The sequence below is a fragment of the Psittacula echo genome (genome assembly GCF_963264785.1).
Source record: "Psittacula echo genome assembly, chromosome: 7".
Lineage (NCBI taxonomy): Eukaryota > Metazoa > Chordata > Aves > Psittaciformes > Psittacidae > Psittacula > Psittacula echo.
This window is the reverse complement of record NC_137740.1, coordinates 61,393,735-61,410,359: the sequence shown is the minus strand read 5'-3', so window position 1 is coordinate 61,410,359 and position 16,625 is coordinate 61,393,735. Positions and strand designations below refer to the sequence as shown.

At 42.0% G+C, this 16,625-nt stretch overlaps 1 protein-coding gene across 3 annotated transcripts in view; it reads left to right on the top strand.

Annotated features, from left to right (window-relative positions):
- Positions 1-292: 292 nt before the first annotated feature.
- PKN2 (protein kinase N2) overlaps positions 293-16,625 on the top strand; it is a 49,782-nt gene continuing 33,449 nt past the window's right edge. For all 3 annotated transcript variants that reach the window (XM_080623563.1, XM_080623564.1, XM_080623562.1), the window contains exon 1: positions 293-630. In XM_080623563.1, coding sequence (XP_080479689.1) covers positions 583-630 — 48 coding nt within the window. In that variant the 5' untranslated portion in view covers positions 293-582. The remainder of the gene's footprint in view (positions 631-16,625) is intronic.

Genomic DNA, 16,625 nt, shown 5'->3' with positions numbered 1-16,625 from the left:
GAACCGAGGGGGCTCTGAGGGCGCTGAGGAAGCGCTGAGGGAACCGAGGGGGCTCTGAGGGCGCTGAGGAAGCGCTGAGGGAACCGAGGGGGCTCTGAGGGCGCTGAGGCGCTCGCGCCCTCGTCGCTTTCCCGCCCTCAGGCGCCTCGCGCCGCTGATGCCCGCGGGGGAGCGCGAGCCGCCGCCCCACACACACACACACATACGCCCCGCGTCACGTGCTCCGGGAGCCGCAAAGCAGCGACGCTTTTTTTGCGACAGGGTGACAGCCAAATGGTGCGACATCCGCGGCGGCCTGAGGAGGAGTAGCAGCCGCTGCTGCCGCCAAGCGCTGCCGGGTAGCCGAGCGCCGCGCCTGGGCGGGGGAGCGCACCGCGGCCCGGCGGGCACCGCTCCGCACCGCGCCCGGAGCGACCCCCATGAGAGCAGGGGGAGCTGCCCCCTGCCTGCCCGAGCACGGAGCGCTCCCCCTGCCCCTCATGCGCCCTTAGTCCCGGCCCCGGGCCCGCCTCCCTCGCTCCCCTCCCCGCCGGCGGCGGCGGCAGCGGCAGTGTCCAGGTGCGGACTTCAAACCCCAGCGTAATGGCGTCTAACGCGGCCGAGAGGGAGATCCTGTTCACCGAGCTACAGGTAAGCGGCGGCGGCGTTCTCGTTCCTCCGGGCACCGCCCGTTCCTCGCGGGGAAGGATGGAGCCGCCGCCGCGCCCCGCCGCCCCCTGCCCGCCGCTCGGCGCCCACCCCAGCCCCGCGGCAGGGCCGGGGAGGAGGCGGCGGCCAAAGCCTGTGCCCACCCCGGGCCTCTTCCCGCTGCTCTCCCCTTGGGAGCAGAGGCGCCGCCGCCCGGTCACGGCCCCACCCCGCTGCCGGCCGCGACCCGCTTTTGTCTGCCGTCGGCTCCCTCCTTCCTCCGCCGAGCCGCCGCGTCCCTCCGGCGGGGCCTGCCCCGGGCCGCGCCCCCCGCGGCTGCCCGCTCCCCCGGCGCGGCGAGGCCGCTGCGGTGGCCGGGGGTTCTCCCCGCCGCCCCGGGCATGGCGCTCGGTGGGGTCAGGCAGGGAGCTTCCCCCGGGTACAGTACACCGCGCAGGACCGGGAGCAGCTTCCTTTATGTAGGCCTTGAACCGGGAGCCCGTGCAGGGGAGAAAATGGTGCGGGCAGCGTTGTTTGTACCTGGCAAGTGTTTTTGTCACCTCAAAACCCACCCCAAACAGACCCCAGCGCTGTAAAAGGTGTTGAAAACTCAAAGGTCGGTTGTTTCCATCGGTGTAGTTTGAGTAGTTCGGGTTGCCTGTGGAACTGTTGCTTTTCTGCTTATCAACTGCAGGGTTAGATGCAATTCGGGAGCTTCGCTTTTGTGCTCTTATCTGTAAAGGTCAGCTCAACCTGCTGGCTCTTCCGCTTCCTTGTCCAGAAGAAAGCGTGCCTTTTTCCCTTCTCTTTATAAATATACCCTGCTAAATCTATGCGAGTTGTTATGGTTAACCAGGCAAAGAATGCGTCCCTGAATTTATTAGTTGGACAATTAGCCAAAGTAAGGAGTCCATAAATGGAAAGCTTCGAGTTTAATGCTCGGATAGGAATTAGAAAGGCATGCATTAAAAGGCAGAAAATTAATTTCCTAAATTCTTCTGTTATGTTAAACATTAGCAATGTGCTCACTTGAGTGACAAAGGAGAAGAAGGCACCACAGAGGTGTAGCAGTCTGCTTACTGTTGTAGCATACGAAATGGCTGAAGGCTAAGAATCCCTCTAAAATGCTGAACTTTAATCAGTGGCTCATAAGTGTCTAGGAAAAATCGCTATGTTAATACAGACTTGATACGATGATATATAAGCTGGTGAACCTGTTTGAAGTGGTGAGCTGTGTGAATAAGTGACTGTGGTAGCGTCACAGGTGAGCTAAATACAAGCAGAATTTCTGTAGATGTACAAAGAGTGGGGTTTGGATCAATTTAAACAAATGAATGGGGGTTTTATTTGAACAGAAACAAATAGGGTTTTTTTGCTTGGGGGGGGGTGTGCTGTTTTGTTGTTGGGAGTGGAGAGGGTTGTTTGGTTTATATTATTTCCTGTATCGCTACATAGAGTTCTTTGTGCAAGACAGAAAGGTGGCAAAGTTAAGGTGGAAATTGCACTGGGGTTTAAGCTTTGTGAATTGCTAACTTTTGGGTGTATTTAAGAGAAACTTCTCCATCAGGAAGAGCCACTGTGAAGCTGGTCTTTTGCTTGCAGTGGCACATATCAGCAGTGGAGTGCGAAGGCATCAGTATTATTTCTCTTGTGAATTCTTCAAAGCAAATTATTCTCTGTATACCTGTGCATAAAAGCTAGTTCAGTGGCATGTTCCCAAGTAAAGGGGACTACAGTGAAGCGTGAGATACGCCATTTCACTCGTGTTTCTTCAGGAGGAAACTTCCTCAATCTGAAGAACTCTAACCTAAAAAGCGCTTATATGTGAAATGGGCTTTTACTCGCAGAGTGCAGTCTTGCACAGGAAGATGAGGAAGTTGTAGAACGCATGGCTACAGCAAAGGGTGCAAGTGTCACGTCCTATATCATGAAGGATGTGTGGTTTGGGTGGTTGGTTTGTTCTCAGGAAAGCCTGCTGAAAACAGGCTAAACCCAGCGTTTATCCCAAGCTTGATCCTGACGTGGAATCTAAAGTGAGTATCAGTCGGTGATCAATACAACACATTGTTCATTGATATGTTCTCCTTGCACTTGGTTATGATAGCGCTGTGTACTCCAGTGTGCTGTTAAGTAGGTAACAGCTTTGGAGGAAGTAAGTAAAAGGTCATTTGTCACATATACATTGAACTCTCCTGATACAAGGGTTAGCAGACTTTAACAACTACAACACAGTGTAAAAGAGTGAAATAACCAGCTGCTAAGAAGAAACCAGTAGATGTGATGTGGTGTTAGTACTTGTCCAAAGGGTACTGCATTTAATTAAACAGGCCTTAAACAGGCCTTAGATACCACTTCTCACAGGCGGAGTTCTGTATGTCTAAAGAAGTGACAGAGAAGTTCTTTAAAACCCTCTGCTAGCAAATACCCACTGAGCATTTCTGTTCTGCTTTTCTCCAGAACGTTTCATCCGTTCTTCTGTATCTTGAACCATTTCACAGGCAGTTAATAGGACGTGGAAAGTATATCTTGCTTCTAAGCAAGTTCTCATGTGTGTTCGCTCAAAGTGAAAACCACAACACTTACTCTTTAGTAGTTAGCAAATGCACAGTATGAAATAAACCTGGCAGTAAGCAAATCCTCTTGTTAATTTGTTCTATTTAATAGCTTCACCAGAAACTTACCTGGTTAACAAAGATTGAAAGATTACTTTACCTTTTCACCTCCTTTTATCTCTAGTACAGGTCCTTTTGTTGGAGGGGAAAGGAGCTTGGGTAAGAACCAGTATTGCTGATGATGCCTTCCCTTCCAAAACTCTGTTATCCTTCTCTGAGCTTGCATCCCTTTAGAACTTGGTCTAGCAGGTAAACCACTGCTTGCTTTAGGTTAGCTGCACAGCTTTTAACTCTTTGCTTCCTGGTGGAAGGGGTGATTCTGTTTCCTCGTGAAATTAAGCTTTAACTTGAGATGCTAAAGGCTGTTAAATAAGGCATCCATGGACTAAAATATTTCAAGTTTTAGATTATAAAGGCCTTTTTTTTAATCATTATTTAAAAATAAATGTTTTATGAGCTAGTGTGTATTTCTAAAGACATGTGCTTTCTTGGTGGGGATCACAGATGTCAGCATAGTAAGCTGCTATGGCTGGGGTAACAGAGTTATTACTTAGAGCATTTAAATGCAGCTATTGTGTATGCAAAGTGATTGTACTTTTGAACTTCTGGGTGTTCTCTACCACTTCTTCTCTAGGCAGTAATGGCGATGTTTTAAACTTCAGACTTCTCGTGTTAATGTTACGGGATTTAAGAAAACTTTAGGTTCACTCAAAACTGTGCTTTAAAACCGATACCTGTTTAATGGCAGCAAACCCCAACATACTACTTCGTTCTATTTGTTCAAATGAAATTGTTTGGTCAAGATAGAGAACTTGGGCTGTGCCCTAAAGTAAATAAGCAGGTAACAGACCCTCATTTGCTTCAAATGGAAGTGTTAAAGGTCTACCTGGAATGAGTTTTTCAAACTCGGCCATAATCCACATTTCTAAAATTACAAAACATTGGCAAAAATGTCTTTATTTCTGTATTAGTCGGAATAAAGGGATTATTTTAGTGGCTGTTCTGTTTTAATGCAGGTATTATGTTGCATGATGCATGCCTATTCATGTAATTTGCTAAGATGCTGTATTCAGGGAGCCTGAAGTATGAATTTCAAGACAGGATCGTGTTTAAAGGCCATTGGTGAGTTTATTTCCTTTAAAAGTAGGGATGAAACAGTGCCACAACTGACACGCATGTAAACGATGCTTACACAGTGGCACATCCGGTACAGTTCTTAGTTTGTGTTTTTTCCGTTTCATTAAATGAGTCTGATTGAGAAATACTCAGTATTTTGTTAGTCTGCATGGTATAAATCAGGACAGTTGAGTTTTAGGCTACACAACTAGGTTTTGCATATAAAATTAGGCACTTGTGCCTGGGTTAAACTACTAGGTGGGACTCTGAAGACCTGCATTTCATTCCTGGCAGCTCTGCTCTCAGTAGGTGACATTAGGCAGATGACTTTGCTTACTCATGTCTCCCTTTCCTCTTTAGAGTAGAGGTAATGGCACTTGCTTTTTTAGAGATAAAAAGTACTGGATATTTATTATTAGCTGTCACCAAGTGCCTAAGGACACCTTAAAAAGGTTCAAGTAACCTAATTAATCTGTTTTGAACAGACACTGTAATTAGGCTGAACATTCCAAAGTAAGACTGCCGTCCAATACTTGTACAGCTAGGACAGATTAGCCTCAAATCATTTGGAGTTCTTCTTGTTTCTTCAAAACAATGAAATGTCCCATTCAAGTGAATGTATCCTGAGCTGGTCTACTGCTTGTGATGTGTTTAGGACTTGTCAGGTCCCTACAAATGCTTCCAGAACTGGTGGATTTAGGGCAGCACTTCAGGTTTTTCTTCCTTCTGTGGATATATATTCCTCTTTAAACAGGGCTCTGTTCAGAACTTGTGTTAGTAAAATATACATCCTGTTCTCAGTGGAACATCAACAGTCCTTAAAATACCTGTAGGTAGGTGCATGGGGTGGGGGTTTTGGTTTTAGTTCAGTTTGGGTTTTTTCCATCTTCTTAATTCTGTCAGTCTGCCTGTTAACATAGGAACTTAGATACAGTATAGACTTGGATACATTGGACTTCATCAGAGCAGATGCCTTTCTAAGACCCAGATCTGTTATTTTAACTTGAGATAAATTATTAGTGATGGCAAGTAGAAAAGTGTATTTAGTTACAGCATGTGTAGTAGTCCTGCTGGAACAGTTTTATACATTGTGGATGCTCATTCATTACAATGTAACCTAAAATCTGTGGTAGAGTAACTAGATAAACATGTCCTTTACATTGGGAAATGGTGGTTTAAGGGCTTAATGATGGGATTAAGACTTTCTTTGTCAATGTCTCAGGGCTTTGCTGAGCTCCAGACATTATGTGGCCTCTACTTGGATTTAGAGTAACAAAGCCTTATGGTGTGTTAGATGCAGCACAAGGGGGTCGTGCTGCTTTCTGGTTTAGCTTTTTGTAGGAAACTGGTACAAATTGGTTTATGGTAGGCTGTTTAGTTGGGTTTGTTTCCCCTATGTGGATCCTGTTAAGTGAATGGGCTCAGGAACAGACTGAACTGAAGCATCTCTCATGAGGTTCTGCTCTGTAGCAAGGCATTTGTATAATACTTCGATACTTTAATTATTAATGCTTAGTCTGCAGTTCCTGGCACAAGCAAAATAGCTTCTTTGCTGGTGTTGGGGGTGGTGAAGTGAGATTTATGTTGTAGAATTGTAGCATCCAATCCATAACTTGTGTTCCTTAGAGATACAGTTCAGGAGTACTGCATTGAAACAAACTGGTAGTGCTGTTGGTTTATAGAATGCTTTGAGCCTGTCCTTACAGTAGCATTAGGTCTGATCAGTGTGGTTATTTGAACTGCAACAGGATAATTATGTCCCAGTGGCAAGTCTGCACCATTTCTGTTACTGCCATTTTACTGTTGCTGGTTACTTACCGTTTGACAGCTCACCAGTGCATTGAACTACTTGCATGACAGTTTGGGCATGCATCCTGCAGAGCAAAGTTCTGCTCCGTGGGTTTTCTCATGGTGCTTTGTGGGGTGCTTTCTGAAATCCAGGAATTCAGTGACAGTGTGTCAAACTAACGCAGTTTTTGTGGCATCCATCAGCTTTGCCAGTGCAACTTCTGGCAGCCAGAAAGGAGGATATGGTTGAGTTCTGTGATGAACTGATATGAACAGGATAGTAGTGTGCAGTTGCAGGCTTATGTTGAGCTAAATGGACCAGCTCTGCTGGGAATTCTGCTGTTGTACTCTGGGTAATAGAAGAGGCTGAAATGGAGCTATTCAGGCTAATGCGTTTAACTTCACTAATAGGGTGAGTTGAGAGAATTCATGTGGTCGGTTGCTATGGCTCAGTTGTGAGGCCACCAACTGTGGGTAGTGGTGATCTGACTGTTGTTTAAGGGTTCATCACACCTGCTAGTTTGCTTGATATTTGGTATAAGTGCAGTTTCCTATACTGTGTATAAGTGCAGTTTGCTATACTGTGTATTGGCATTATGCTCACTTTGATTGCAGGTCCTGTTTGCTGGAATGTGATGTACAGAGCACTAGATGCACAGTGATGGTAAAACTGTGCTCTCATCAGTGTAGTTTGTCACTTCTACTGGGCAGCCAGGGAAGAAACAGGAATATTGCACAAGTGTATTTTGTTAGAACAACTGCATCTATACTGAAGGCCTGTGTTATTATAGGTATATAGATAGCTGTTAGGTACCAAGTAAGAAATGATTAACTGGGAAGAGCTGGGCTCTCAAAGGTTAATGTATGTGGATTTTTCCTGTTCCTTTTTTGTGCTATAAAGGAAGGTTGACATGTGGCAGGACCCAGGGAGGATTTGCTCTGGCCCGTTATGCAGATCAGGAAAACTGGGTTATGTTGGTAAAAACCTCAGTGTGGACCAGACTAAATGAGTTAGCTTTTGCTGCCTTCAATTCCAGTGGATTTCTGTAAGCCTTATTTTTTTTTCTGGAGATCTAATGTGTTTTAAATGGCAGAGAATTTCTGACTTGTTCTTTAAATAAGTACAGATCAGAGAGCTTGAATCAAAACCCCATAATATCTGTTTCATATAGTGTTGTGTGTGGTAGTGAAGAGCTGAAGCAAACTGGTTTTCTGTGGAGCTTTTCCCAACGTTTGCTATCTTGCAACATGGTAGCAGGGCTCAGAGATGTAAAGAACATGGTAATGTGGAAATGAAAGTGGCAGAACTGGTGCTAGTACTTCTGAGAAGAGCCAGGGGGACAGCTTTCCACTAACCCTCCACAATTGTTATTAGTGTCACGGAATACAATAGGCAGCAGATCTATAGCCAGGAGAAGGCATAATTAAGTCTGCAGTACCAAGGTGCTAATAGGTTGTGTCAAAGTCCTGAGATAAATCACAGGAATAATGCAAGCCTCTGTTAGTGTGGTAGAAGCGCTTGCAAGCAGAGCAGGGCAGAGAGGAATCATGTGGACTACTGCAACAGTAGTAGCTGTGAATTAGTGCTGGGCCTTAAACGCAGAAGATATTGCTCAAGTCTTGGAATGGAGTAGGTGATATACCTCTTGTTAGCTTGTGAAAGTCAATACCCAAAGCACTGAAAGCTCACTGTCACGTACGATTTTTTTACAAAATCAAAAATCAAATACATGTCCATGAATTTTATTAGTGCACATGTAACAGCCCGCTGTGTACTCACCTTTGTTAGACTATTGAAAGGTTACAGAAAAGGACCAAGAGCTAATAGTGTAATTGTTATTGAAGGGATTTAGAAATAGTGCTTGGAAGTAATTGTGCCCAGCTGTTCGGAGATTGGTTTTCTATCTATATAATTTTGTATTTTTTCCTATAAAAACTTCATGTAACTTTTGAGGAGAAATTGAGAGTTGTTGGTTAAAAAAAGGCACCCAAAAAGCGTAGTATTTTTTCTGTTTGAAGTCCCAAACTAATTCAACAGGAAATAATGATATGGTTTAGTATGTCACTGATGCTATAGCTTGCTTATGACCTTAGGAACTGTAACATCCGTGTGTTTGAAAACTGTCGAAAGGTACATTCAGTCTGGGGGTTTGGTGCAGATCAGTAAGACGCAAGGCAGGTCTGTGACAGACGTGTTAGGACAGATGAGTTCTCGTTGGCTCATTGACCACACTGTGTTCTGGAACTGGAAGCTTTGCCCTACTGAGTTGGGGCTGTTGTTCAAAGGAAGTGTCTGACTTTGTCAGCTGGTACTGCTGTTGAAAACAAGCATGTGCCGTGTTGTGTTGCTTTACATTTGCGCAGCCAGCTCTATGGTGAACAGATTTCGTTGTTAGTTTTGTTTTGCTGCTGTTTTCCCCCACCATAAATTAGCTTTCAGCCAGATCAGGCTCACATCCAGTTCACTGTGTGGCCGTATAAAGGTGTGTGCTGGCCTATATCAGCGAATGGTCTAGGGCAGGAACAAGCTGTTAGGGGAGAACAGGACTGCTGGTTCTTTAGGTGCTTTTTTTTCCCCTGCAGTGCATTTATGCAGTAAAATGTTTATCCGATTACAGGCTGAGATTTACTGTCATCTATGTGGCTTTGAGCTAGGGGCTATGAAAAGAGTCCAGTTTTGCCGCAGATGAACATACAGATAATGAACAAACTGTGAACTATCTATGGCAATTCTTTTCTTCAAGCAAAGGTCTCACAATATGCACATGACACTAAAAATCTGTTGAGCTGGAAAGGCATAGAAAATAGGATTGGTTTAGATGTCATGCATGGATGGAAGATGTAACTTCGTTTAGCTTGGTGTCGAAGGCTGAGAGCAGTGTTGAGGCTTTGTAGCCTCATGCTGGGGGAACGTAGGGATGTATCACAGCTTTATTTGCTAGCTTTCTGAGGCTGCTGCTGAACCTTTTACACACTCCAGGCAAGGAGGAGTTCTGAAAAAATCTGAAGTCTTTCATTTGAAAAGGCTTTGAAACAGATGGGATCGAGTTTTGGAGTGAAGACAACTTAGTGTGCAAATACTACTGCCCATAAAGGTAATGAAGAGTGTGAGGTATTACTTTGGTATGAATACACCTTCAGTTATTGAACAGTTTGGTAACTGTGAGCCATTTGAACACTTGTTAGGAAAAAAAAACATCAATGACCAGTTGAATGTCTGCAATAATGAATACCTCTGAATGTTCACACGAGCATCAGTTCAAGCATCACTTAGAGGACTTTGAACTACTGTGTACAAGACTGGTGCTGTGCTTCGGAGGTCCAGCCAAACTGGGGCTAGAAGCTGAAAACAGGGTGCAGAAATAACAAATCTGAGGTAAAGAAGTGCTTAAATGTTTTCAGAGTTCTGTGGTGATGAATCCTTTTTCAAAGTTACCCATTCTTTCTCCTTGTGCACATTGACAAACTGTGTGTGTTCTCTTCATAACTCGCCTATGCCATTAGAATCTGTGACTTTATATTTTATGCTGTAGAGGTGAAGGGTTAGTTTTAGAACAAACATTGAGAGTGTTCTTGGTGATTCTGGATGTTCCAAAGCTCTCTACTAACAACTGGCTTATTTGTGTAATGTGGGCAAGGAACTTTGTGCCAGTCCTTAGATAAATGGAAAATACTTGCTTAGCTCTGTCCTTCTGCTTACCTTTCTTACTTCTCTGCTGCAGGAAGAGGAACATAACCCCATTTTATGACTTACTCTGTTTTACATCACTTAGGTTATAGACATGAGGTTGAAATTGCTCTTTCATCACTGTGATGCATATTATCATTTGGATTTTTAAGTAACATAAGCCTCCAGAGCTAGTGTTGAGGATTCAGGAGGAATGCAAATTGACTGCGTGCCTTGTTGCTTTTTACAAGCGTAATATGTAAAACCATTCACTGCTTTTCTACTTCATGTGTTTATTTATATGAGAAGATTTTTGCAAAACAATGGGGTGGAATGTGCTTGAAGACGATGTTCCCTTTATAGACAGACCTGCATATGACATGACAAGATTATTTCTTCCCTAAGTCTCAGTTCACGTAGGCTAAAATTATAAGCCAAATGATAACAAAGAAGCAACAGCTTTTCTTCAAACTGCAAGACAAAAAGGATGTTAGGAACCTCTGAAGTTGTAAGGAGGCGTGCTGCTGACAACCTGTCTGGAGCACATGGGGAACAATGTAGGCATAATGGGGAGACAGAATACAGGAAACTAGACCCTACCAAAGGATCATGGAAGACGGAGTCAAAGACTTGTATTGAAAAGTACCCAGAAAAGCATACTACAGATCTCCAGAGCTTTTTCAACCCAGCAGGGCCTTTTTGTAGGACATGTTCTAAACTTAGTGGCAGCAGTAGAAAAGTAAAAGTACTGTAAATCGTACATGCCTGACTACTAGTGTAGCATTCTTGAACTGCTGCCCATTTAGGACTCGGCAATCTCCTTTAATGGAAGCATGTTTTCCTCAGTATCTGAGTTTGTTTGTTGCTTATTTATAAGCTCCTATAAAGCTGATGTTTTAGGTGGAGAATGGCCCAATGTTAGAAGCTGTCATTTGTACATTATAATATCTGCATAATTGGAGATCCTCGAGGAGATTGTTTAAATCTTGTTCTTTAAACTTAACCCATTATTGGATGCTGTTTTCTCCAAGCTGCTGGGATCTGTGGGCTGGATCTCTCCTCTTCTGAAGAGATGCTGTTAAAATTTAAACCAGACTTTAACATTAGAACCAACTGATTTATTTCAGAGGGCTTTTTTAGTTGTTATTCTCTACGTCTTTATTCATGCCAGTTAACCTGAGTCAAATTAACTGTTCATCTGTTGGGAGAAAACTGTAACCGCTTTTAACTCTTCATCTTTATCAGGTCAATTCAAATGAAATCACATAATCCACTTCACAAATAATATCTAAACCTGACTTCCTTCCTTTTCATTTTGTGTGTGCTCTTTTCAAATGAAGTTAGTATCTGTGGCAAAGTACATGGCGTTCAGCAGCAGCTCATTATTGATTGGGGGGTCAAACTCCTCATTTGAGTTCTGCCTTTTGTTGTAATCTACTTCAAAATGCAGAAGCAATGTATTGCTTGCAATGTAAATTCTTTCAGACTTGGTCTTCACCTGTAGTAGGAATCTGCATAAGAGTGTAGTAGAAAGTTTTAATTAAAGTAATTTTAACAGGTTAGAAACAAAGAAATCCTCGTAAGTTTTAGGTGCAGGAGGAAAAGGAGCATTGGTCTGCTGCAGAGATCCAGTGTCATCTTCTCTTCTTCAAGTTAGCAGCCAGCCAGCACCAATATTGAAGTGTTCTTTCCTGAACTATTTCCTTTTGATGGGAGTAACTTGGTGGCACTGTCAGAGCAGCGGCTCCCCTGCGTGTGGGAATTGGTTTCTTTTGACTCCAGTTTGATTCTTGCAGCAGGTGACCTTGGGTATGAAAGCAAGCCAAGGGAGATGCAAGTTCTGCAAGTGGTCCCCCCTTTTTGTAACTCTTTCCTTTCTATAATAGACAACACTTTGTTTTTATGGACTCAAAAGTAACATCTCATTTCTTCAGCATTTGTCTGCCTTCCAATCTGTTGCATGTACTTAATTTGCTGTCAATTTAAGGTTTATACAGGACTTCAAGTAAACAGATACTCAAAACTTCAGCTACAGGCATCCATGTTCCGAATTTATTCACATATATTTTCTAAGCTATGCAGTTGATTTTTTTTCTTCTCAATTTCCATCTAGCATGCAGTATTTTCTGCAGATTTCCTTCACTGATTTTGGTCTTGCACTTTTTATGTTGTCAGATGGCTCTAATTCCTTTTATGACTTTTTCCAGTGCTATAATGTCTGCTGTCCTGAAGTTTTTAAGTGTTTCTTTATTGCAGTGAATATATGTGAAGCTTAGTTACCTAGTCAAGTACATCCACTGGGAATTCCTGTAAATCTGAGCTACAGCAGTAGTGAGCGTTTTGGTGGCATATACTGGGAATGATCAAAGGTGCCACTTCCTTAGGGTTAGCAAAAGGCAAAGGGGAAGGGCCGGCTATGGTTCTGGCATCTTCAGCAAATGGGAAGAACCCTGTGTCTAAGCAAAAGCATTGGCTATACCCCTGCATGTTTATATTAATGCCAGTTCATTGCATTCTGGCTAGGTAAAACAGCAGGAAGGATGTGAAGTAGAAACCAATAAAGGTCAGTAATGGTACAGTTGAGGGGATGCTGGCCTGAGCTAAATATAGGATCTTATTTTGGAAGATGGTGTGGACAGATTGGAGACTGTACTTTATTCTTGTGTAGTTTAATTTCTTTTTGTATTCTAGAGACTGCTTTTTATTTCTCTCCTGTGACTCTGATGCTTGAGACAGCCTCAAGACACACACACTCTTTCAAATTCAGCTGGGACACTCTTTCAAATGCAGCCTTGACCTCCTAAAATTTAAGTATCCGTAAGAATATGCTGGTCTCTTTGATCAAATAGAAGCAGGATTTTTCAGTCAAAACTTAGTTTGTAGATTTTCAACTCCTAAAGATGACACACTTTAGATAGCTCATTATAGAGGAATACATAGTAGATACTCTTGGGAATGCAACAGGTTAAACTTCAACCATAAATAGCTTCTGACTGCAGTAATTTCTTTCTTTAGCTTGAAGGACTTCTTCGTGAAGGTTTTGCTGAATGTCAAATCTAGAGTATTTTATAGCTCTTGGGTATTAATAAAGCAGAATATTCTACTTGGGTTTAGCATCATTTTGACACTGTGGTTTCAATAACCGACTAAAGGTGTTTCTCGGGCTCCTAGGTAACTAAAATGCTTGTGAACTGGAATGAAGGGGAAAACTTTTAGCCTTGAAGAAGAATTGTGTGCATATCAAAATCCATGACATTGGAATATCGGCAACAAATATTCCTAGAATGTTGGAGTTTTTTAATTGTGTGTGTGAAAACTACTGTGTATATGTGCCCTGTAAAACAGGGTGAGGCTTTTGATGTTAAAAAGCTGATCAATATACAATAAACAGAGGTTAAATAGTACGTTCAAGACTCCATTCTCATGATTGGTGCTGGAAAACACATAGAATGCATGTGTAATCTTTCCCACTCTGAAAAAGGAAGGGCATTGAAATCACTAACAAGTATGCTTCATTGTGGGATTTCTGAACACTCAGCAGTACAAAATGCACCTTATCATTCCTCTAGTTTAATGCAATTATAAGGTGAGAACTTTTTGCCATTATTATGTAAACTTGGGTTTATAGAATATCCATTGAGATTTACTTTTATAGGCACATCTATACATAATGCATAGAAAAGCTGCTGGTTTGTGCTGCTTGCTTTCTGTTGTTTCAGGTCTCATTGATGTATTGGTTATTGGGACACTTGATGCTTCCCATTTTCAATTTAGCTGATATTGAAACTGAGCTGGTAACACGAGATAAATGGAGGAGAGTCCTCTGAAAGTATATATGAAGAACAGGAGGCAGCTTACCTGGGAGATGGTGCTGAGCCTGAGCATAAAGGGTAAAACTTGTTAAATGACCAGTAAGAAATCCTTCAGCTAAAGTCCTAGACTTTTGTTCAACACTTCTCACTGCCAACTTCATCCAAATGTCAGAGGGTTGGTTTGGGTCATAAGAAGATAGCTTTGGATAGCTGTACTGCAGGTCTGTGGGGGATCAGGGCTCCTACAGGCAAAGACAATGAAGATAGTTTTTAAAACCCAAACTTTAAGTAGATTTGTATTTTGAAATGTCAGTGTTTAAAGAATTTGTAGTCCACATAATCAATGAAATCACTTTCCTCTTTTTCACTGCTGTTGCATATGAAGCAGTCAAGTCAGGGTATCTTCTTTTTGCTTGTGTTGTAGGTTAGGATGGGCTTCTGTTTCTTCATGACTTCTCGAATACCTAGGGAATTCATTAAATAGAAAATGGATATTAAGAGCCAGTGAAAATTATCCTACCATATTTCAAGGGTCAGAGAAAGGATGGTTGCAAAAACACTCTTCAGATGTACCACAGCGTACATCAGTGATGCTCTGTACAAGTCTCAGACAAATGGGGATGTGAAGTAATGCTTCTATAAATAACTGTGTGTTCATCCGTAAACTTTTACTGGAAAGGCATGGAATGAGATGCCTGCATCTCTGCAAGTGAAATTTTGGGTGTGGCAGGATTTATCCCTATAGTGAAAGGTCATCTTTTCTGCTGGCCACCTGTAAAGGTGAGGAGAGGGTTTAAGGAAGACTTTCCATCCTCCTTTTCCTGCTGGAGGCAGAAACGGGAGCAGCATTTCCAGCCGGTTGGAATATAGGGTGTGAACTTAAGTAACTTCAGATGTGATACCAAGAACTACTGTGTTCTCTATCCTGGAGTATAAAGACAAAGTTCTTTAGTATAAATACAAGCATACATCCCTTTTCTGTACTAACAGATTCAGCTACCCATAAGCTGTGGTGAAGCACTATTGCACGGTCCTAGAAAGCAAAAAAATCAGGTTCCTTCACCAGGATCTAGTATTTAGCCACTTGGCCTGTTGCCTCATAAAACAGATGTTAGTATTATCTCTGATACGACTTGCTGCATTTCTAATGTACAAAATAGTTGGCTGCGAAAGAAGATGGCTTAATTAGAGTGGAATGTAGACTCTCAGCTCTTCCATTAGTTTCGCAATGGCTAAGAATAGCTCCTGTAAAATACAGTAAAGTTAAATGGACTGTGTATCAGTTGTCTGTGCTGAAAGCTGGAATAGTCAGAAACAGAGATTTTAGTTTTTTCCAGTTCACAGTTACCCAGAAATCCAATTACAGTCCCCCAGAAATGGAGATTCTCATACATGGATACATTTTTTGTGCTTTTCAGATTAAAGAAAACAGCGTATTGTAACACTTCAAGTGCCACCACTTACAGAGGTGGCAATAGCTGATACTGTAATTTAGGGATGAGCAGAATGGCCAATGTGTTACATTATCTGAGATACATAATAATGCATTTTAATTGGATAATGGTGGCTATTAGCTAACTAATTTTTATCATAATAGAAGAAAATCCCCTTACAAATGGGAGTGGGTCTGTTTGTCATTAAGTATTAATGACTGGGGCTTGGGTTCCTTGGGTTTTATGTTCCTGGGTAGTGACTGAAACCTCTTCACAGGCAGAAATTTACCCACACGTGTTTGTCTTAATGTTAACATTGCAGCCACTGAAAATGTGTAGTTGCAACGTTAACTTCACATGAAGGTAAGAGTTTACTGGGCGTGCATCCAGGAAACAAGCACCTTTGTACATTGTGCATTGTAGTTGAGAAGGAGTTATCAAAGTCATAAGGCGTGATTGTGACTCATGTCTGTTGACTGACCTTTTTACCTTCGAAATTCCCTTCTACCATATTACACATTGTATCCTGTAGCCTGGATAATACAGTAGTTACTATTGCTTTGCAACATCTTGAGCTGTAGTGTAATATTGTTCTGCTCAGTGTTAGACAAAATTAGGCTTTTTAAATGAAAAATCCCAAACAAACAATAAAGGTTTTTTGTATGGGATTACATAAACCAAATTATAGTAACTTTGTCTAGCAGCAGAAATGCTTGATTTTAGGTGTTTGCTTTAACACGCACTTCAACAGATGCCTCACTAGTTATGCATTATATATATATATAGTTATGCGTTATTTGGGGGACAGTGTTTATCTGTTGTGAACAGATTACTGGTTGCTATATTACTGTTACTTAAAGGCAAATTCTCCACACGTTTGCGTGACCTTAATTTTATCTTAAGTAATTCTGTTTCTTCAGTGACGTTGGACTTCAGGCATTTCAGAGCAGTAAAACAACTGCCTGCACCAAACTTTGAGCTTAATGTAACTGCAGAGAGATCAGTCAAGTCAAACTGAGACAAGAATTTCCCTCAAAAGAACCTTGATTTAGTCTGAAACAGTCATTCAAAATGAGTGTATTAATTCCTAAAAGAAATGGATACAGCATATCCATAGCATTGTAGTATTTGGCAAGAATATTAAAATGTACACTTGAAAAGTATGTACTCCTCATATCCAAGGAATAATTGTAGGCCGTTAGGATGATGGTGTTTTATATATATTGACATGGTACAGAAAATGACGTTGTTTCCATGATGAAAACAGTAACTCCAGGTGAATTTGAAGGTGTTTCAAGTAACAAACAAAATAAACCCCTTTCACTGCTTATTTTTACTATCAATTCTAAATTTCTAAGGGTTGCTTGGTTTGGTTTGGTTGGTTTTTTTCAAAGCAGCCTCAACCTGTCAAACACACAAAAATAGTGATTGCAGTGCTATTCCCCAGTCTTTACGCTTTTATTTATTTCGGAATTTTTCCCCAAATATGTCTCAAAAGAAGACTGAATTTCCCAGCTCAAATTTGGGAAATGCAGGACAAGTCTGTGCCTGGAATTCCTGTGTTGGCAGT